The 22,744-nt window shown below is 38.1% G+C and overlaps 1 protein-coding gene across 19 annotated transcripts in view; it reads left to right on the plus strand.

Moving 5' to 3' along the window:
- rdgA (retinal degeneration A) overlaps window positions 1-22,744 on the plus strand; it is a 1,310,388-nt gene that overhangs the window by 1,268,466 nt on the left and 19,178 nt on the right. For 17 of the 19 annotated variants that reach the window (XM_067783802.1, XM_067783806.1, XM_067783805.1 and 14 more), the window contains 4 exons: window positions 6,635-6,680; window positions 9,579-9,632; window positions 9,962-10,025; window positions 21,848-22,005. In XM_067783802.1, coding sequence (XP_067639903.1) covers window positions 6,635-6,680; window positions 9,579-9,632; window positions 9,962-10,025; window positions 21,848-22,005 — 322 coding nt within the window. Of the gene's footprint in view, window positions 1-6,634; window positions 6,681-9,578; window positions 9,633-9,961; window positions 10,026-21,847; window positions 22,006-22,744 lie in introns of those variants that run through there. The other 2 variants (XM_067783809.1, XM_067783810.1) reach the window with 2 other exon arrangements.

The following is a 22,744-nucleotide window of genomic DNA, read 5'->3' on the forward strand; positions in this document are numbered from 1 at the left end:
ACAACTAGCTGGCTTAATAACCAAACTGATAGCTTAACTGAAACTGACTTTGAAAATAATACTGCTATGGCTCGCTAGATAGCGTCTTAATCGAAACTGCTTGATAGCTCAAATCAAACTGAATTCCAACGCCTCTACATTTGCTGCCTTTTATACTCTCTGATTTCAACGTTCGCATCTTCTAGGCGCTTCCAGAATCTATTAGTTGCCATCAGCTCTCAAACTTCTCAGCTGTAACTACAATTGCACGATTTTATAGCTTCTCTCATTGCATACTTTCAGGAGGATCTCAGATATATGCATGTGTTTGTGCATTGACTCTCCGCTGCTCGTATACGTACATGGTACATATATGTAGACGCAATTATTGTTTCATTTATATAGATACATAATGATTGAATAATTGATGTGAATTCACGTCACTGCTTAGCATCAGCCTAGAGATAGCAGCACCCTTAGTTTTGCTAATATTCGTAACACTGCCCTCCACCTAAGTCTAATCGTCCCGATCAGACAAATCTCCCGATCTAAACGCCGCTAGCATCTCCAGATGTACCACTCTTCTACTCCGTGGTTTCCCAGTGGTTTGTATGCGGTAGATGGTATCACTGATCTTCTTCACAACTTTGTACGGGCCTTCCCAACTGCACCGAATCTTGGATGGAACACCTTTCCGCCGTTGAGGGTTGTATAACAGTACCAAATCTCCCTCCAAGAAACCTTCCGAATTTTTGTTCTCATTGTACCTGCGTTTCATCTTACTACTCATTATTCTTGATCGTTCCCTCGCACTCTGTTGTTTGGCCAATGAACATCTTCGCAGAGCTTCCACTTGACGGATTGACTTTGCATCATCATTATCGTCTGGACGTTTCACAACAGTAGTGCGCGCTGGCTTGAAACCATCCTTGCATTCTTTCTGAAAAATTCTTTCAGTCGTTTTAGTGCGTCCATTACGGTTTGTCGATGCCGGTCTTTTTCTCGCAGGTACTTTTAATTTCGCTTTATTTGGCCCATTCGATCCATCAACCTTTTCTTTAGACTTTCGTGGCCTTTGTCGAGTCTTCTCCACCATTACTCGATTACTACTGAACCCTTTCTCCAACTTGAAGTTAAGTGGTATATCCTGGTTCTCGTAACGCATCACCCTTCTCTGCATATCGATCTTGATGTCATGGTCAACCAAGAAGTCCACTCCCAATATGACTTCATTAACGATCTCCGCCACAACGAATTTGTGTAGAACCATGACCTTCCCAATTAGGACTTCACATATCACTTCTCCCTGGACTTGGTTATACTCGCCTGTGACCGTACGCAACCTTGCTCCAGGTAACGGTTTTACTCTCCTGATGACTAAATCAGATCGAATAAAGGAGTGAGATGCGCCCGTATCTACAGTCAGTACACGCTCCTTGCCATCCACATTCCCTCTGACGGTAAGAATGCTTGATTTCCTTCCAATTTGCGACACAGATATCACAGGACATTCAATAGCTGGAGCTAGCTCTCGATTTTTCCATCTGGCACGCTCTTGCTCATCTTCTCTAGCTTTGCGTTTACGGCCACCCAAGTTGGAACTACCGGGACCAAGATCGCAATGACGTGCAATGTGACCGGTCTTCCCGAATTTGAAACATTTGATAATTTTTTCACTCCGCTTTTGCGATCCTTTCAGCGCCTCCAATATTGCGTCTACCCACTCTGGCCTTTCTACCTCCACACGGCGTGCTTTGAAAACTGGCTTACACAGAAGCAATGCTGTTTCTTGAGTCAGTGCATGGGATACCGTTTCTGCGAATGTGGGTTTTGGGTTTGCATGTGTCGCTCGCTTCGTTTCTACGTCCCGTATGCCATTCATAAAACCCTGGATTTTTACCCTCTCGGTGTACTCCACGGGTGCGTCCGCATTTGACAAATGTGCCAACCTTTCAACATCCGAGGCAAACTCCTGCAAAGTCTCATTCGCTCTTTGGTGACGGTTTTGCAACTCAATTTGGAATATCTGTTTCCTGTGTTCGCTTCCGTATCGTCTCTCTAGAGCGCTCGTCAATGTTTCGTAGTTGTTCCGCTCTCCCTCGGGAATAGTCTGTAGGATTTCAGCAGCAGATCCTTTCAATGCCACGAATAGTGCAGCAACTTTATCTTCCGCACTCCAGTTGTTCACTGCTGCGGTCTTCTCAAACTGAATCTTAAATACCTGGAAAGGAACAGAGCCGTCAAAAGATGGAGTTTTTACCTTCGTATTGCTTGCTGAAACAACTGGGCGAATTAGTTGCAACTCCTGTATACGACCTCTCAAAGCATCCACCTCTGCCTCGAATTTTTCTTCAAACTGCGTTATTTTCTCGTCCATACGCGCTTCGAGTTTTGATGATATACGCTCCTCTTAGTCTTTCAGTTGTGTTTCCACGTTTGATGTAATCTGTGTCGACATTTCTGAAATACGTGTCTCATGTGATTCCAGCTGGGATGCCATATATGTCTTCTGCTCTTCCAGTTGAGATGACATTTGCGATGACATTTCTGAAATACGTGCTTCTTGTGCTTCAATCTTCGATGTTATTTCTGACGACATTTCTGCAATACGTGTCTTCTGTTCTTCCATCTTGGCTGCCAGTTGAGATGTTATATCTGTCTTTTGCGATTCCAGTTGAGAAGCTACTGTCGATGTTTGAGCAGATATTGCAGCCAAAATCATGTTCAAGTCTGTGCTCGTAACTGTCTGCGTAACTGTCTCTTCCATTTTTGTTGTTTCCTCGCCATCAAGATGAAAGTCATACTCTTCCACGTCAATTCCTTCTACTTCCATTGCCTCTCGTAGCCGTGCCTGAAGTTCAAGTTTAACGCCGCTTGTATTCAATCCACGGCTCTCCAACACCTTCTTCAGTTGCTGGATCTTCAATTCACTGAACTTTGCCATGTCCTTGTTGCCCTCTGGAATTTATTCAACAATCCCACTTCTGACACAAATTGTAACGAATTTACTTGCAAATCCTCTTATTTGCCCTTTTGCTAAGTTCGTATCACTAAACTCTTGAATAAATAACTCCAATATTGAATAATGGGAAAATGGCCTTTATTAAAGTACTTCACAATAACACTTATACTTTCCAACTAGCTGGCTTAATAACCAAACTGATAGCTTAATTGAAACTGACTTTGAAAATAATACTGCTATGGCTCGCTAGATAGCGACTTAATCTAAAGTGCTTGATAGCTCAAATCACACTGAATTCCAGCGCCTCTACATTTGCTGCCTTTTATACTCTCTGATTTCAACGTTCGCATCTTCTAGGCGCTTCCAGAATCTACTAGTTGCCATCAGCTCTAAAACTTCTCAGCTGTAACTACAATTGCACGATTTTAGAGCTTCTCTCATTACATACTTTCAGGAGTATCTCAGATATATGCATGTGTTTGTGCATTGACTCTCCGCTGCTCGTATACGTACATGGTACATATATGTAGACGAAATTATTGTTTCGTTTGTGTAGATACATAATGATTGAATTATTGATGTGAATTCACGTCACTGCTTAGCATCGGCCTAGAGATAGCAGCACCCTTAGTTTTGCTAATATTCGTAACAATATGTATGAGTTTAATCCTACATGTCAGGCTAAATCTGAGTTAAAAAGTTAACTTGCCGTTCTGGAAGGCTTTAAAGTGATCCAATCCTAATAGTAAAAGGCGATCTCGAAAACGATGGAGTAATATAGCGTTCTCTAATGTGAATCCAATGGCTTACTATCAAAGATGCTTATGAAACAGCGCGGTTGGGGAAACTCTTAGTCAGGGCAAATATAGTCCTAATAAGACTAATAAAGAGGGAAAATGGAGAATGGTCACGTAGTAGTGAATAATCCCTTGAGGCGATTTTCGACACACGTATCCCATTGGGAGATGATGCAGAGAAGACAGCAGACAGCACTTACACTTCGATCACGGAGCTGGTAGTGCCACACTTCTTGACCGATACTAAGGTCGAATAGGCGGTGAATACACATTTTTCAAGTGTTCTTCCATTTTGATTAATCAATTAATCAAAGAATTATGATTATTCAACTGAAATTAATTCATTTATCCTCCACTCCAGGCGGTTTCTCTTACCACGGTGTAACTGTGGGGATTTCTACCTTTTTTAAACGGTTTAATTTAGCTTGTTATTGAAGTTTTTTGTAATTGAAATTTAAGTACGTCCCGATAAGGTACAAGCTTGAAACTTGGAATATAGTTCAGTACCCGATGACAATGCAATAAAAAGGAGAAAAATTCCCACTAGGCGTCGCAAGGATCGAGATATTCAAAAAAATCGTATTTGTGGTCCGATTTGGCTCATATTTGGAACAAATATTGCATACAGTCCGGTAGAAGTGACATCAACATATTTTTGAGTTCGAGAAGGGACAAGCATACGTGTCGCTGAGTAGTAAAGTCTTTGGAAAGATTATGTATTGACGAGTTAGATTGTAACAAATTGCCAGGAAGGAGTCCTTGTAATAATAAGGCACTAAATGAACTAAATAGAATGACAAATAATAGGCAATTAAATAAAAACTAAAAACTTGAAAATAAAATAATTTAAAAAAATGTTTAAGTTAAACGGTTTTATTGAAAAAAATACTTACATTAAGTCATAATAATACTAAAAGCTAGAAAATAATTAAGTAGGTCCTAGGTACAGTCATTACACTCCTCATCAATCTAGGGTGTTGATCAGACAAATATATAAAAGCGTTGGGCGCGTGAAATTTCTAAAAACGTGAGGCGTAGCAAAACCTGATTAAGGTTCAGTTGGTGTTACTTATACATATATGAATATATCATTTGTAAAGTCATTGTGGATAAAACAAGTGTGATAACTTCTGCATATACGTCAAATTATAAATAGAACCGCTCACCTGATTTTTCATTGACTATCTTTCTATATCTCTTTCTATCACCCTCTGAAGATAGTCGGTCATATGCGCCGCCATATTGAACGTCCTGTCAAAACGCTAAAAAGTAGCTATCTTGAAAGTACTGTCAGGCAGTTGACGGATAAGATATCACACTTGTTTTATCCACTGTGATATGAGTTTTTGACTATCAATAGAAATTTTACGCGACCCACGCTTTTATTTAATTGTCTGATCAACGCCTAGATTGATGAGGATTATGATGACTAGCACCTAGGACCTACCTAATTATTTTCTCGCTTTTAGTATTTTTATTACTTAATGTAAGTATTGTTTTCAATAAAATCGTTTAACTTAACTTTTTTTTTTTTAATTATTTTATTTCCTTTGCTTTGGCTTTGGGCGAAAATACAAACTTTTTAATGAAAGGTTTAGAAGCTTCGGCATAACCGAAGCTTATTTTATTCATTCTTACGTTTGCCAATGCTTTTTTTTAGTTTAAAGTAATAATTTAGTGTAATGTTACGATTTAAATTTGTGTTAGTCTTCTCTTGGCTTGCTGCTTATTAACTGCATGCAAACTTATATGTACGTTAGGGTAGGTCGATTTGTATGGACGAAAGTTAACCGATATCGCGCCATCGATTTTTCGATAAGATTTGGGGTCAACAAAAAAAGTTCCACTACGCATACCTAAAAAAATAATTTTCGAGCCTGCGAAATTTCATTTTTTTTTTACTTTTTTCGACTTTGACTTTTAAGGTTTTTTTCATGACTTACTAAAAAATTTTCATTTGATTGTAAAATTTTCATGTATACTCTGTCCGACCCAAAAATGTCTGCTAAAAACGTTGGCGATAACAGTTTTTTGAAAAAAAAAAAATATTTTTAATTTAATGTTTTTAGCGGATATTTTTGGGTCGGACAGAGTATACATGAAAATTTTACAATCAAATGAAAATTTTTTAGTAAGTCATGAAAAAAACCTTAAAAATCAAAGTCGAAAAAGTCAAAAAAATGAGATTTCACAGGCTCGAAAATTATTTTTTTGGGTATGCGTAGTGGAACTTTTCTTTCCTGAGCCCAAATCTTATCGAAAAATCGATGGCGCGATATCGGTTAATAAATCGACCAACCCTAATGTACGTACATATGTATGTATGTATATATGTTGACTGTGTCAACTTAGTATACTAGCACAGATTCTTAAACTTCAAACAACCAACAAAAGTAAAACAAAAAGATTTCAGAATACCGCTTAGTCCTTGCCGTAAATTTGTAAGTATCTAAAAAGCATCTAACAAATAAAATAATCAAAAAGCCATTAATATTCACATTTTTCTAGTGCAACTTATATTGACTGCAAAGACTAAACCGTATTCCGATATCTTCATACCTACCAAACCACCAACAACATAGAAATAAAAGCAAAACTGAAACCAAACCCACTACAAAACCAAACACATTAACCGCAAAACTCCCAACTATGCAAAAATGTAGTAGAAAACAATTAACATTAAACAAAATGGTACGTGTTAAATGCATGAAATGAATTTAGGTTGCAGTTTCTACAAAAATTTTAAATCTTTAAATTTTCTTACAAGTATCTTTTTTACATTTCATAATTTGCAACTTTTTCATTTTACTTTTGAGCTTTTTATGTATTAACAATGATTCGTTTTAATTTGCTTTATTTTTTTCATCTAAAAAAATTTTTTCGCATAAAAACAAAGACGATTTACGTATCGGAAGACCTATTAAGGTTACAAAATGGAAGAGGTAATCTACGTACGATTTTATATGAAAAACCCCAATCCATTTTTCTTCTCAAATCATGACAATTCTTGAATCGCTTGCAAGTTTTCCTTTAAAAATTCGCACCTTTTTTAATCAGAAAAAATTTTCAACTACGTAGTATTTCCTAAAAGTTTTAATTAATCGAAATTTCAAGTACTTTACTTAAAACTGGTATTCCACTCCTTGCTTAAATATCACTCTTTTTTTATTTAACACCAATACTTCAAACTTCTCGTAACTCACTCTTAATACATTTAAACACGCAAATTACCGCACTTAAAATTACAAAATTTTTAAAACAATATTTGAATAAAATAAATAAAGGTCATCTTAGTTTAAATCGCCGGTTCCAGATGGTATATTTACTGCCAAGCTAGGAATCTCGAGTAGAGCAATCGTGGAATGGCTTATAATAAAATTCGACGGGTGCACAAGACTGAATTATGGACAGCACTCTTGGAGAAATGCTAGTGCAGCCATCCTTCCACAGCGGTGAAGATCAGTCATATGTATCCCAAAGACTACGGCCCATTTGCTTACCATCATTTCTGATTAAAACCTTTGAGAGGCTGTTAGATGTGTATAAATAGTCCAACATGAACTGTTCTCCACAACACAGCATGCTGCATCATGCGTGCATCAAAAGCAAGTAGTTAGACACGGCACTGCATAGGGTGGCTATAAACATAGAGAAAGCTTTTGAATATAAGGTGTAAGACTTGCTAGTCTTTTTAGACATTGCCGGGCCTTTCAGCAATGTCTCTGAACAGGCGATTATACAGGATCTTAAGTACCAGAGGGATCGGCTGCATTTTAAATTGCAGAAAGATTACTTCGCAGTGAGGGCTGTATGAGGACACACAATCCGTGGACAAGGGCACGTCGCAGGTCGTCGTCTTATTACCTCTATTGTGGACGCTGGTCATCAACCAACTGCTCAGGCAGTTCGATGAGGGACCCGTTAAACTTATGGCGCATGCAGATAACGTTACAGTTGTCATAAGTAAAAGTGCATTCTAACAATTGGATTAAGCGCTTCGGGATATACATACCTGGGCATCTAATGTCGGGTTGAACGCCAACGCGATGAAGACGGTTATGGTCTTGTGGACTAGTTCCGTATTGAACCAGGCTTAAGCTAGAAGGGGTGACCCTGCGGAGAAATCTTTCCCAAAATATATCGGGCTCATCCTAGACAGTAAGTTATCGTTAAAACTCTACGTGGAGGAGAGAGTGAAGAAGGCCCCGACGGCACTTTATGCACTTAAAATAATGCTAGGGCGTACGTGGGGTCTATCGCCCTCTCTCTCTCTCTCTCTCATTGGATATTTAAAGCGATTGTACAGTCTATCCTGTACTATGGATTACTTGGTGCATGGCCACACAAAAAAGAACGTACCAAAAATTAGAGGGGGTATGCAGACTATCAATACTTAGGATAACGGGAGCCTTGAAAACAACCCCCCATGGCTATACTGTATGCAATACAGAAATGGTGGCGAAAAACATAGCGTTAACAACTGTAGCTTGAGCGCACACCATACGGCCATTATAGTATAGTCTAATCAAATATTGAACGAACAGACTACCTTGTTCCCTACCTTCGCTTCGATGGGTATCTAAGAGCCACAATAGAGGTGGAAGGTGTCAGATCACCAAACTAGCTTGTAATCGGGTGTACAATCACAAAGTTTTTTCTTGGAATGATATGGAGTCTATCCAATCTCACACATGGATCCGGTTCCAACGCAACTCAACCTCGAGTTCCGTTACCATTCTATTCAGCCTCTTTATTGTTGACGGATATAAATTCGAGACTGTGAAAGGCGTCGACCACCACGGGAAGCAGCATTAACAGCAAAAACAATGTCAGCTTAGTTAGGGATATCGAATACTAGATACTGGATTTTCAATCAATGCCAAAATTGCTGCTCGGTTTATCGACTAGCCGATAATTGATTGCAAAGAGGAGGCCTAAAATATGCAATAAAGTTTGCAGCAAAGTAAAAAACATGAAAACTATTCCAAATCCTCCCCAAAATGCCATCAAAAGCTCTAAATAAAAACTTGAAAATCGTATGAAAACTTTTAAAAATTTTCGAGTATTTTCGGTATAGCGTTTGAAATTTGTTTACATAGTTTTCATTACACAATTCATTAAAGATTCTTTCTATATATTTAGTTAGGGAGACAGTCCTACATATGTGCTGATCAAGTTCTGTTGAACGAGCCTAAAAATATTCCCCACAACTTCCGTTAAAAACACATAGTATATATGTTACCAATTGTGTATAATAGGAATTGCAACACAAATGCAATACTTAGAGACAGATTCATATGACTGAGTGGATAGAGGCATCTTCCTTTACACCAGAGTGAATGAGGAAATTTGGTTTTCAAAAACTCAGCTCCCGAAAAGCTAGCTGATGAAAAATTAAAATTCAGAGGCATACCACTGTAACCATCGCTGTATACAAATTTAGTTTTGTTTCTCTAATATCAATAAAAAAATCGAAAATTACTTTTGGTGAATATGCATCTATTTTGATATACATATACATATATAAGTCTTTGTTCACACAATTTTAAAAGTATTTAAAATTCCTTGATTTAAACAAAAATCTGAGTAAATATTCGAAAATTCCGCAGATAAAATTCTGCTTAATAAAGCTAACCCCAATATTTCAGTCATTCATGTGCATCTAATCCCACATCAAAAGTAGTGTAAAATTCAATGTTAGCTGCCCTTTAAAAACACAACTTTCTTTTGATTCCTCATTGCCTGCTACATTATTCGCGATGAAAAAGTATGAATTTCAATTGAATAAATAAAACAAAACCCATTACTAAAATCGTTAAAATTAAAAAACTTGCATGCAGCAATAAAGACCGCCTGTTCAGTTTCAATGAAGATGTCTTCGGTTATGGAATCAGGTATTTTTTTATAAATGTCGATTCTAATTTTTTAATGCTTTATGATGATTTTTTTTTTTATGGTATACCGCTAGTTTAATTAAAAAAATGCATATATTTTACACAATCAGTGACTTAAATTCGCTTTTCTCTTTTCTTTCTTATATATATTTTTAAATTTACTTTTCAACCACAAAAAATGCACTTAACCACAAAAAAAAAATTATGGATTATTTGTGTGTGCTTGAAAAATATTACAATGCAACGCTATCAACGCAAAAACTGACGCAAAATGCACTACTATGAATTATATGTATAAACCTACATTGTGTCTACAAATGAAAATTTAGCCCTATATTGGAGCAAACTTCCGATACCGTACTACTAGCGGCACATCAAGGCGATCTTAATATGGTACTTATGTAATAAATACACTCTTATTTGTATTTTGTACAGTATTATCGCCTTTACATTTGTACATAAAATGTATTCATAATATAAAATAATATTTAGAAATTAGAATTTATAATCACCAATCTTTGGTATGCTAAACTCAAAAATTTACTAATAGTAAATGGTACGAGCCGGACCCGTGCGCATCTTGCGCAACCAATATAAGTCTCTTATCAAATATCAACAGAAATCAGCTGTTCTATCAATCAATTAAAACATACAGCTTGCGCTGCCATCTGGCGTATGGTAGCAACTACTGGTAATGCAGTGCAAATAGTCACAATAATGCCATAGTACAAATAGATTTCTTTGTGTACTCACAATCGTTTATTTTTAACAAATTATTTTAATAAAATATAGCTAAACAAAAGCACTACGACCAAAACAGCCCGAATCTACATCTTTACAACCAAAACTTTATTTATAGATTTAGATTCCAAATAAGAGCGAAAAAGGGGCCCGCACATAAAAACAATTAGAAATAATATATATGATTACACAAAAATGTTTCATCGAATCAAGTTCTAAACAGTACGATACCCTAGTACTCTGGAAAGGTTTTACGAAGCTAGTATCACTCTGACCTATACTACACAAAGCTGGAGGAAAACAAAAATTATATTCCTATCCAAGGCTGGCAGAAGTACGCACGAAAACGTTAAAGACTATGGACCTATACTGCCGTCCTAAAAAGGAATGTGGGTATCTACACGGCGGGCGCCGTGGTGTGGTGGTAGCGTAATCCGCCTACCATACCGAAGATCCAAGGTTGAAGTCTCGGGCAAAGCAACAAGAAAAATTTAGAAGCAAGTTGATAGCTGTGTTTTTTTTTACATCTATATAGATACACACTTAAACTTTATCTGATGGACTGCTAAGCGTTAAACTTTATCTACACTTCTCCAAAGGGCCGTAGCTAAAAACAGAATGAATAAAGCAGACGACAAGGTGTCGTTGAAAACGACCATAAGCGTGGGAAGAGAAACACATCCCAGGGGGGTTCTCTCCTTACTCCTTTGTGTTATAACAACAACAACCAGAAACGTGCGAATTGAGTAAAAGTGCCACTGGCATCGACTTAGTAATCGCAGTTTCGGGGCCTTGGTCTTCAAAGTTAAGCGAAGTTCTACAGGTTACGCACCTGAGCTGCAGGTCAGGGCTTCAATATCAACCCAAGCAAGACAGAACTAATACTCTTCAGCAACACATCTAAAATACCTCACTTTTTTAAATTTCCTCACTAAAAGGCACTGGACTCTCTCTCTCTCTTTCAACGAGGGTAAAGTACCTTGGCGTCGAAATAGATAACTAACCAAACTGGAATGTCAATACTGAAAGCAGAGTAGAGAAGGCATACGTTGCATACAACTCGTGCAAGAGAATAGTTAGCAGGAACTGGAGTCTAAGGCGAAAGCTTATGATGTGGCTATACACAACGGTAAGAAGACCTATCCTAGCGTACGGAGCCACGGTGTGGTAACCAGCGCTGGACAAGCAATCATCAAGACACTAAACACGCCTGACAGGTACTAACTCAGCCATCAGACTTCATCAGTCAAGAAGCTGGAACGAAAAGTTGTATGGCCACAGCGGTATCCTAAGAATGATCCCAAACGTGAGTGCGACAACAGATTACCTATCACCAACGTTATGCAATCGGTTCCATGATAATGTGCGTCGAAATGGCGCTTAGGGCGCTTTTTGGGTCCGATCTCTTTGGCCGAGCAGCACAGCAGTCAACCCACCAACCAACGAAACGGATTTTTTAAAATTAAATAATGTCTTAGGGTTTTGAAAAATGAAATACATCTACATTAACCTGGTTGTAAAACGTTGGGGATAACAGTTTTTTGAAAAAAAATATTTTTTGGGTTTTGGGGAGTGTTTTGGTCGAAATATTGACCCTTTCGCTCTTTTTTTTTTTTCTGAGCCTAAATCCTATCGAAAAATCGATGGCGCGATATCGGTTAATAAATCGACTCAGTCTAATGTACAAGTTAACACAAGCTAATGCTTCTCAATAATTCTGTCCGCGCATGGCCTGTGTCAGCGAATATCCATTCTCACGCTGACGGATAGCCACAACGATTGCGTAACATGAGCAGTGCTATGAAACAACAATTTGCGCGCATGGCCTGTATCAGCGAATATCAGTTAACACAAGCGAATGCTTCTCAAATATTCTGTCCGCGCATGGCCTGTGTCAGCGAATATCCATTCTCACGCTGACGGATAAGCCACAACGATTGTATAACATGAGCAGTACTATGAAACAGCAATTTGGCCTGTGTCAGCGAATATCCATTCTCACGCTAGCAGGTGCAGCTCAACGCTGGCAGCGATTAAGAACGCAAGCGTCTGTGTCGCTTTGGCTGCCTTCAAGACTAAGGTGCAGGGTTTTTAAGTAGGCACTTTAGAATGTAAGTTCAGTTAGTTTTTGGCATGACAATGAATAAAACGTATTATTGTAATAAACTCTAAATTGCAAATGACTTTTAATGGATTACCATGAAACAGTAAAACTGGCGCTCAACAACGGGAGAAAAAACGGATAACACCAAGCAGCAGTATCAACAAACATTTTTATCATTTTTATTTTAAATTAAGTGGAGCAGAAAACAAAACCAAGCATAAGATGAAGAGAGTATTACCAATAGTTGTAAAACAGATGTAAGTAGAGTGTTGCCAAACAAAGAAATCTGTGTCAATGTTTATAGTGTTATCAATGTTTATAAACAAAAAACTTGTGTTTATTAAAATTTTTTTTTAAATACGACCCTCTAACAAAAAAAAAAATGAAATTTTCTTTTAAAGCATCAAATTATCTGTAAATCTTTGCACGGGTTGAGGTAGAATTAGATGTGTTGTGGACCAAATTTATTGGAATAAAATCAGGTAACCTGTTTCAGTTGTGCTGTAGGCCTATGAGTGACCAAGAATTAGATCGGCTATTTGTGAACATAGTGGTAAACAGAAGACAGCGTAACAGTGGTCAGGATAATTGGTGGACGAATAATAGGGTAACGACTGAGGAACGAAAAATGGCTATAGAAGCAGATCAATTGAAAGCTCTTGTCGACACTGCAGTGGCTCATGCACTTTCAGTACAAAGAGAAAGTTTCGAACAGAGACTGGCGACCATAAACCAGCGTCTAAACGACGTTAGCATTAGTGCACCCACAATAGAAACATATTCTGAAGCACAAATTATCCCAGGTATCAAATGTGAGGAACCCCTTGACATCGTTAAATCTCTACCAGATTTCGATGGTAAACAAGAAAACTACGTATCATGGAGACAGGCAGCACACACCGCCTACAAAGTTTTTCAGGAATACGAAGGCAGCAGCAAACATTTCCAAGCTGTCGCCATCATTAGAAATAAAGTAAAGGGTCCAGCCGACATGGTTTTGTCCTCATTTAACACCGTTTTGAACTTCAAAGCGATAATTAACCGCCTTGACTTTAGTTATTCCGATAAACGACCAATTTACTTGATCGAGCAAGAAATGTCAACCCTCCGCCAGGGAAATTTATCTCTTCTCCAATACTACGACGAAGTAGAGAAGAAATTGACGCTTCTGACCAACAAAACCATAATGACTTACGAAAAGTCAATAGCTGCTTCACTTAATGAGAAATACAGATTGGACGCATTGCGCGTATTTATATCAGGGACCCAGAAACCGCTTAGCGATGTACTATTCTCAGCCCGGCCTAAAGATCTGCCTTCGGCCTTAGCACTGGCACAGGAGGTTGAATCGAACCATGAGAGATACTGATTCGCAAGCACCTATGCCAGGAGCCTAGAAGATAAGACACAAAAGCTAGACTCAAAACCACAATCTGGGGAGAAAGTTACAGGGGGAAGATACCAAACAAACGATATGTATCACTCAAAAAACCCTTACTTTAACAGAACTCGGGACTTCAACAACAAGAGTCCCCAGAAACTGGATAAGGTAGAACCGATGGATGTCGACACGTCACAACGCTTCCGTCAACCTACTGCAAGGCAGGAAAACACTGGCTCTTATCGATACCAAAGTAATCCAAATCAAAAATATCCGCAGGCAGTGAAAAGGCCAAACAATGGCTCTGGAAAATTTACAGGACCAAAGCAACAACGAATAAACTGCCTTTCAAGCGGAAATTCCACTTCTAATCTGGAAGATTCCACCTATAGCGATGTGGCAAACGCGGAAACATCAGCAATCGAGGGCGACCTTAACGATCCCGACCAGATAAATTTTTTAGACAGAACTCCCTGCTACCGTTCATTGAAAGAATAGTTGCAGGGAAGAAAATAAAATTACTAATAGATACGGGTGCATCTAAAAATTATATAAAACCCTTAAAATTCCTTAGGCACATTACACCGGTCGAAAAGTCTTTCTTGGTAAAATCAATTCATGGTTTTACTAACATTAAAGAAAAATGCGCGATAAACCTTTTTAACATAAATAGTACCTTCTTTATTCTTCCTTCTCTTTCAACGTTCGACGGAATAATAGGTCTGGATTTGCTTACGCAGGCAGACACGACTATAGATTTAAAGTCAAAAAAAATAATAACCAATGTTGGTTCAGAGGGTATAAAATTTTTAAAGTGTGCTAATGTAAATTTCACACGAGTAGAGGACATAGAGGTTCCTGAAATTGTGAGGGTGAAATTTCAAAGAATGGTAAAAAATTTATTGAAAGTTTTCTCTGACCCCAACGAGGCACTCCCATTTAACACAAACATAGTCGCCACTATTCGCACCGAGAGTGACGATCCGGTTTATTCCAAGCTATACCCCTATCCTATGGGCGTAGCAGAATTCGTGAATACTGAAATTCGCGATTTACTGAAGAACGGTATCATCAGACCGTCTCGGTCACCATATAACAACCCAATCTGGGTTGTTGATAAAAAAGGAACGGACGCACAAGGAAATGTAAAAAAACGACTTGTCATAGACTTCAGAAAACTGAACAAAAAAACTATCGACGACAAATATCCCATCCCGAACGTAACGGTTATACTATCAAATCTAGGAAAGGCCAGGTATTTTACAACGCTTGACCTAAAATCAGGATTTCATCAAATAACGTTGGCGGAATCCGATAGGGAAAAGACCGCTTTCTCAGTAAGTAATGGGAAATATGAGTTCTGCAGGCTTCCCTTCGGTCTGAAGAATGCACCCAGCATTTTTCAAAGGGCGATCGACGACGTACTAAGGGAACAAATAGGGAAATACTGCTACGTTTACGTCGATGACGTTATTATATTTTCAGAAACCGAGGAGGAGCATGTCGAACATATTGAGTGGGTCTTAAAAAGGTTACTTGAGGCTAATATGAGGGTTTCTCGCGAAAAATCGCAATTTTTTAAAGAGGACGTTGAATACTTGGGCTTCGTAGTATCTAGAGGAGGCATTAAAACAAGCCCTAGCAAGATAGATGCTATTCACAAATATGAGAAACCCTCCACTCTTTTCAACGTTAGATCATTTCTGGGTCTGGCAAGCTATTACCGTTGCTTTATAAAGGATTTCGCTTCAATAGCGAAACCACTAACGGATATGCTGAAAGGAGACAATGGCAAGGTTAGTGCCACTCAATCAAAAAAAATAAAAGTGGAATTAGACGAAAAACAATCACAAGCTTTTAATAAATTAAAAGAGGTCCTTACATCAGAGGACGTCATGTTACTCTACCCAGATTTCAGGAGGCCATTTGATCTAACGACGGATGCCTCGTCTTTGGGTTTGGGGGCAGTGCTCTCACATGACGGTAAGCCAATTACCTTTATTTCACGAACTCTGAAAGATCGTGAACAAAACTTCGCAACTAACGAGCGCGAGCTACTCGCGATAGTCTGGGCCTTAAAAAGTCTTAGAAATTATCTCTATGGCGTAAAGAATTTAAATATTTTTACAGATCATCAGCCACTGACATTTGCGGTTTCAGACCGAAACCCAAATGCGAAAATTAAACGATGGAAAGCGTTTATCGACGAGCACAACGCTCAAATCTTTTACAAACCCGGTAGAGAAAACCATGTTGCCGATGCTCTGTCACGACAGAACATCCACACTCTAGAAGAGGAAGGTCAATCAGATTTAGCTACAGTTCATAGCGCAATATCGCTATCTTATACGGTGGAAGCATACGAAAAACCGCTAAATTGTTTCCGAAACCAAATTGTTTTGGAGGAAGCCAACTTGAACCTAAAACGGAATTTTATATATTTCGGCGAGAAAACTCGTCATGTTATTCAATTCATAAATAAAGATAATCTCATTGAAGAAATTAAAACAGCTGTGAACCCAAATGTGGTAAACGCCATACATTGCGCTTTGCCAATACTGGCCAGCATACAACATGAACTTATAAGGTGCTTTCCGGCAACAAAGTTCTGGCACTGTAAAAATATGGTGACCGACATTGTAAATAAAGACGAACAGAGGGAGATTGTTCTTGCCGAACATAATCGAGCTCACAGAGCTGCCCAGGAGAATGTCAAGCAAATCCTTCGTGATTATTACTTCCCAAAAATGACCAAACTGGCAAACGAAGTGGTCGCGAATTGTAAGATCTGCAGTAAGGCCAAATACGATAGGCACCCACGAAAGCAGGAGTATGGTGTAACACCGGTCCCATCCTATACCGGAGAAATTTTGCACATTGACATATTCTCAACAGATAAAAAATACTTTTTGACATGTCTCGACAAGTTTTCGAAATTTGCTGTGGTACAGCCTATACCATCTCGAACAATCTCAGATATAAAATACCCAATTATTCAACTAATGAATATATTCCCAGGGACAAAGACTGTTTATTGTGATAACGAGGCCTCTTTAAATTCTGAAACGATAACCTCGTTACTAAAAAATAGCTTCAATGTTGACATCGTCAACGCGCCACCTCTTCATAGCACCTCGAATGGGCAGGTTGAACGCCTCCATAGTACACTTTTGGAGATAGCCAGATGTCTGAAATTGGACAGAAAAATCTGCGAGACGACAGACCTTATATTACTGGCAACAATTGAATACAACCGAACGATTCATTCGGTGACCAATGAAAAACCGATTGATATAGTTCACGCTACACCAACCGACATGAAAAATGAGATAACCATGAAAATAACGAAAGCACAACAAGCACAATTGGAAAGAAATAATCCTTCCAGACAGAATAGGGTGTTCGACGTAGGGGAACGCGTACTAGTAAAGACGAATAGACGACTGGGAAATAAACTGTCCCCTTTATATGTCGAAGAAAGGGTTGAGGCAGATCTAGGAACCACGGTTCTCATAAAAGGGAGGGTGGTCCATAAGGACAACCTGAGATGAAAACCGTGGAATATCTTTCAATATTATAAGGTAAATTAAAAGAAGGTTATTTTCCCCCATCTTTCAGGATCCCCATTATGATGCTCTCCATCCAAACGGCAATAGCAAAATTAACGGACTACTCGACTTCCGATTATATACCGATCCAGGATGGCGACGTAATAGTTTGGACACACTTCGGCTATCTTAAGCATAGCACCAATCTTACGGTATATAAAGAAATAGCAGAAGAAACGAAAGGACTAACAACGCATTTCCCCTTATCCCATATGAGAATGCTACTCGACTCAGACATTTCACACATAAAAGTTCTTTTAACAACACTGGACATTCACCATAGACAGGCTAGGAGTATTAACATTTTAGGTACTGCTCTAAAGGTGATTGCAGGAACACCCGACTTCGAAGACTTTGAAAACTTAAAATTTCGGCAGCAAGAGCTAATAGAATCAGAGGGACTTCAGATAGAAATAAACACAAGGATACAGGAAAAATTAAACCAGCTAACGGAAACAGTTAACAAAATTATTAACAACGCAAAGGCTGTACAGATCGATACTCATCATTTGTACGAAACGCTGCTTGCGCGAAATAGAATCCTTATAACCGAAATCGAGACTTTAATTTCAACCATAACCCTTGCAAAGATAGGAATCATAAATCCCCTGATGCTAAACTCGGAAGATGTAAAAAATATTTTTGAGGCACGCTCTACAAATACAACAATTACTGACCTAATGGAGGTATCATATATCAAAGCCCTTTTAGATGGGAGCCTTCTGCATTTCATAATAAAGTATCCTAAACCTACATTAGTTTGTAAGAAAATTATTATTTTCCCTATTCAACACAATGGAACTATCCTGCACCTTGGGAACAACAACAACGTTGCTGACTGTGGGAATCAAAATTTGGCGATTGGGAACTGCAACACAACACTCACAACAACTTTTTGCAAAAGATTGCAGCATCCCACATGCGCACAACAGCTGTATTCGAATAATGTCGCTCACTGCAGTACTTGCCCTAGCAACCTTGAACCTATTACTTTGGTTGACGATGGCATTATCATTATAAACGATAACACCGCTTTGATTAAAACTGGCGAAGACTCCGAAAAAACAATAAGGGGAACTTATTTACTTTCCTTCGACGATGAAGTTTACGTTAACGGATCTAACTTTGTAAACCGAAACGGCATGTTAAAGAAATTACCAGGGCCAGCGGCGACCGTTCTCCTTAATATCACCAACCATCAAGAAGTATTGAGTCTTCCATACCTTCACAGGATAAGTATGGAAAATCTGCGCTTTATCGCAAAAATTGAATCAAGAACTATGACGGGGCCAACAATATCAGGCTTCGCTAGCATTATATTGATTATCGTTTGTTACACTCTAGTTAAAATATGGCAGAGGAGAAGGAAAAGACGCCAATGCCAAGACCTTCAGCATGTCATTGATAACTTTAAGAAGTCCGTGGACGGCCTTCACTTAGAAGGGGAGGAGTTAACACAAGCTAATGCTTCTCAATAATTCTGTCCGCGCATGGCCTGTGTCAGCGAATATCCATTCTCACGCTGACGGATAGCCACAACGATTGCGTAACATGAGCAGTGCTATGAAACAACAATTTGCGCGCATGGCCTGTATCAGCGAATATCAGTTAACACAAGCGAATGCTTCTCAATAATTCTGTCCGCGCATGGCCTGTGTCAGCGAATATCCATTCTCACGCTGACGGATAAGCCACAACGATTGTATAACATGAGCAGTACTATGAAACAGCAATTTGGCCTGTGTCAGCGAATATCCATTCTCACGCTAGCAGGTGCAGCTCAACGCTGGCAGCGATTAAGAACGCAAGCGTCTGTGTCGCTTTGGCTGCCTTCAAGACTAAGGTGCAGGGTTTTTAAGTAGGCACTTTAGAATGTAAGTTCAGTTAGTTTTTGGCATGACAATGAATAAAACCTATTATTGTAATAAACTCTAAATTGCAAATGACTTTTAATGGATTACCATGAAACAGTAAAACTTACATACACAATAGCGAACAGAAAACCGCAGAGACAGTTTTGGTCGAATTTCGCCAAAGAAATTATTCTCTTTTTATTTTCGAAATTTTAAGGAAAAACTTCTAGTAATTTGGTAACTGAAACTATCCAAATCAACATCAAGTATGTTTTCGAAAATTCGAGAAATTGTTACGAAAATTTCGAACTTTCGAAAAGTTCAAACCATAGATTTCTCAAAATTCCCATAGATTTTTAAACAAACTTTTTCCCAAAGGATGTCTTAGATTTTTCGCCATATAATGTACATGGAGGAAAATTTTAAACAACGATCTCTAACTTGTAATTTGTTAGAATAAAATTGATTAGGCTTTGAAACTGAAAAAAAAATTCAGAGAACTCCAAAATTCAAAATTTGTTCTTGGAATTGGTTTGCATAGTTTCAGTTACAAAATTCATAGAAAAATCTTAAAAATTGCAAAATAAAAAAGGGATTTAATTGACAAAATTTGATAAAAATTGGCACTGGTATTTTTCTGTTCGCTGCAGTAACTTATGCCCGGGATTTCAGTGCGAGTTTAAACTACAGTTAAAGTTGGACAGAGTTTAACAAATTAAAATAAATGGGGCTCTTTGATATCTCCAGTTTTCCGCGTCACGAAACCTGACATTATCACCGACCAAATCATCGGCGACCCTATTTACAAGATGGACACGGCAACTGTCGACCATATTGGACATCCACGTCGATGGCATTACGGTACCGACTGTCTTACATCCAAAAATTTAGTGTCTGACGTTCGAACAGGATCTGCATTTTAAAGAGCGTGTAACCGCAATTGTACCGAAAATACAGAGCCGTAATAAAATCCTCAAACATCTTTCCGGTAGCACTTGGGGTAAAGACAAAGAAACGCTCATTACCACTTACAAAGCAATTGGCCGGCCGATTGCATGCTACGCGTCTCCGATATGGTCGCCAAACCTAAGAAAATACAGGCCTGCCACAACATTGCCCTCAGAACTGATACGGGCTGCCCTCTTATTTCCCCAGAACACCACCTACACAATGAGGCGAGAGTACTCCCCATTAGGGAGAGAAATGAAATTGTGAACAAACAGTTTCTGTTGAATACCCAGAAACGTGGGCATCCCAACAGCCATTTGATTGATGGGGCTACACCGTCTAGGGGCTTAAGAGGTCTTCTCCGTACGCATTATGAGGAAATACGGCAGCTAAGAACACAGCCGTATGAAGCACAAAAGCACAAGACGGTCCTCAATGTTAGCCAGGAATTGCCAAGGTCTTAAAGAAAAATAACCAGAACTCGCAGAAGAGGAACGTACTCTCCCTATGGAAACGCACGCCACTCTAGCTCAACTTCGATCTGGGTACTGTAACAGTTTAAACTCTTACCTATCCAGAATCAACTCCGACAAACAAAATGTATGTCCTGCTTGCAATGTGTCCCCACATGACACCAACCATCTCTTCAATTGCATTGTGTAACCAACGCCTCTAACACCCCTCTCACTATGGTCCAGCCCTATTGAAACTGCCGGTTTCCTTGGACTCCCGTTAGAGGATATTGATGATCGGTCGCTCCTATTAAATGGGGCGAAGCACTGCTACAACAACAACAACAACAACCATAGTTTAACCCTGCCACTTCGGCCGCTTAAGCTGAGATGAACAGCAAAATTTTATGTTATCGAACAAACTGGCAAGGTTAAACTCTAGTCAACTTTAACTGTAGTTTAAAGTCGCACTGAAAAACCGGGTATAAAATATGAAAATATATGGCGCTTTTGAGTTTAGCTACCAAAGTATATGACACGTAGTACAAATAGGAAAAATTGTAAATACTCTGTAAACATTTCTTTGTTATTTATAAATTTCAGGTTTTAAAATTAGTTGCCACATAGTTTTTTCAATCTTTTAAGTAGTACATATATGTATGTATTTAATATACTGATCAAAGCAAGCTACACCTAAAGCTATATTGTGTACATACATATGTACAGTGTTGTGCTAAACATATGCAATTACATAGAACAAACACAAAGGTTACTCTCATGAAATAACAACTCTTGCTTGGATAAAACCCTTGTCTTGTCATCAACTCTCATGAAAACTGTACATGTTCCGTTACTCCCTTATAAACGTCATTAGCCATTTGCACAGTACTTTGTAAATATTTTTGTAAATATGTGCATATGTTGCATGTGCATGTAAAAAATTCACTTATGGCATTTGTAAATAATTCACCTATGCAAACATTTTTTATGCCAAATAAGTAAAAACTGCTAAAGCAACATAGTTAATTTTTTTCATTTCTTATAATTTTGAAGTAAAAATGTGTTTTTGAAAAAAAATATGTTAGTTTAATATATAATTAATTTATTTCAATTATTTACAACTTACAGTTACGTGCACTACATGAACAAGGATATTCATTACAATCAGTAAACAACAATGGACAAACAGCACTGCATTTCGCCTGCAAATACAATCACAAAAATATAGTCAAATATATAATATCGTGCGCTTCACGACGTCTCATTAATTTAGCAGACAAAGAGCGGTAAGTACGGTCTTGTTTGCAAACTCAACAAACCTCTCAAATTTGGACATTTTTACCTAACCCTGAAAAATATGAAAAAAGTATTTTAAAAAGCCGAAAATTTCCAAAACTCATATTATCCGGTATGGTAAAAGCAAAATGTTTAACACAATTTCAGAAAACTTTTTGGTCATCCAAATTCCATAGAGTTTGCATGCTTCAAAAAATTCCGTTACTATAGTTATCAAGTATTTTGCTTATAAACTTAAGCCAAGTTGTCAAATAAGAACTAATTCGTTAGTAACTAGTAGAATTCCTCTAGTTGATTGAGATACCATTATAATATTCCAAGGACCGAAAATAACTATTATTTTTTTTCGGAGTCGAAAAAGTCCGGGTCAAAAAATTGTCCTATTTTAATTTTTCCAACTTTTTCCATAAAAGTCCACATATAAAAGTAAAACCTGTATTATTTTTTGAGTCCGATAGAAATAGTAAAACTCAGACTTTTAAAATTAAAAGTCCGGAAATAAAAGTTAAATCTGGACTTATTTTTTAAGTTCAAAATAAAAGTCCGGCTTGATAACAAAGAAACGGCTTATCCGAATTAAAAAAATTTGTTACCAATCAATTCTCCTAGATTCCTTAAATTTAAAACCATATGGACTTTTGAAAATTTATGTTAATAATACTAGGAATTTATCATAAACAAACTATATCGAAAATCTCGTACTATAAATAGTGAACTTGCAGTGGATGT

The sequence above is a fragment of the Eurosta solidaginis genome, chromosome 4 (assembly GCF_040869045.1).
Source record: "Eurosta solidaginis isolate ZX-2024a chromosome 4, ASM4086904v1, whole genome shotgun sequence".
In the NCBI taxonomy this organism is placed as follows: domain Eukaryota; kingdom Metazoa; phylum Arthropoda; class Insecta; order Diptera; family Tephritidae; genus Eurosta; species Eurosta solidaginis.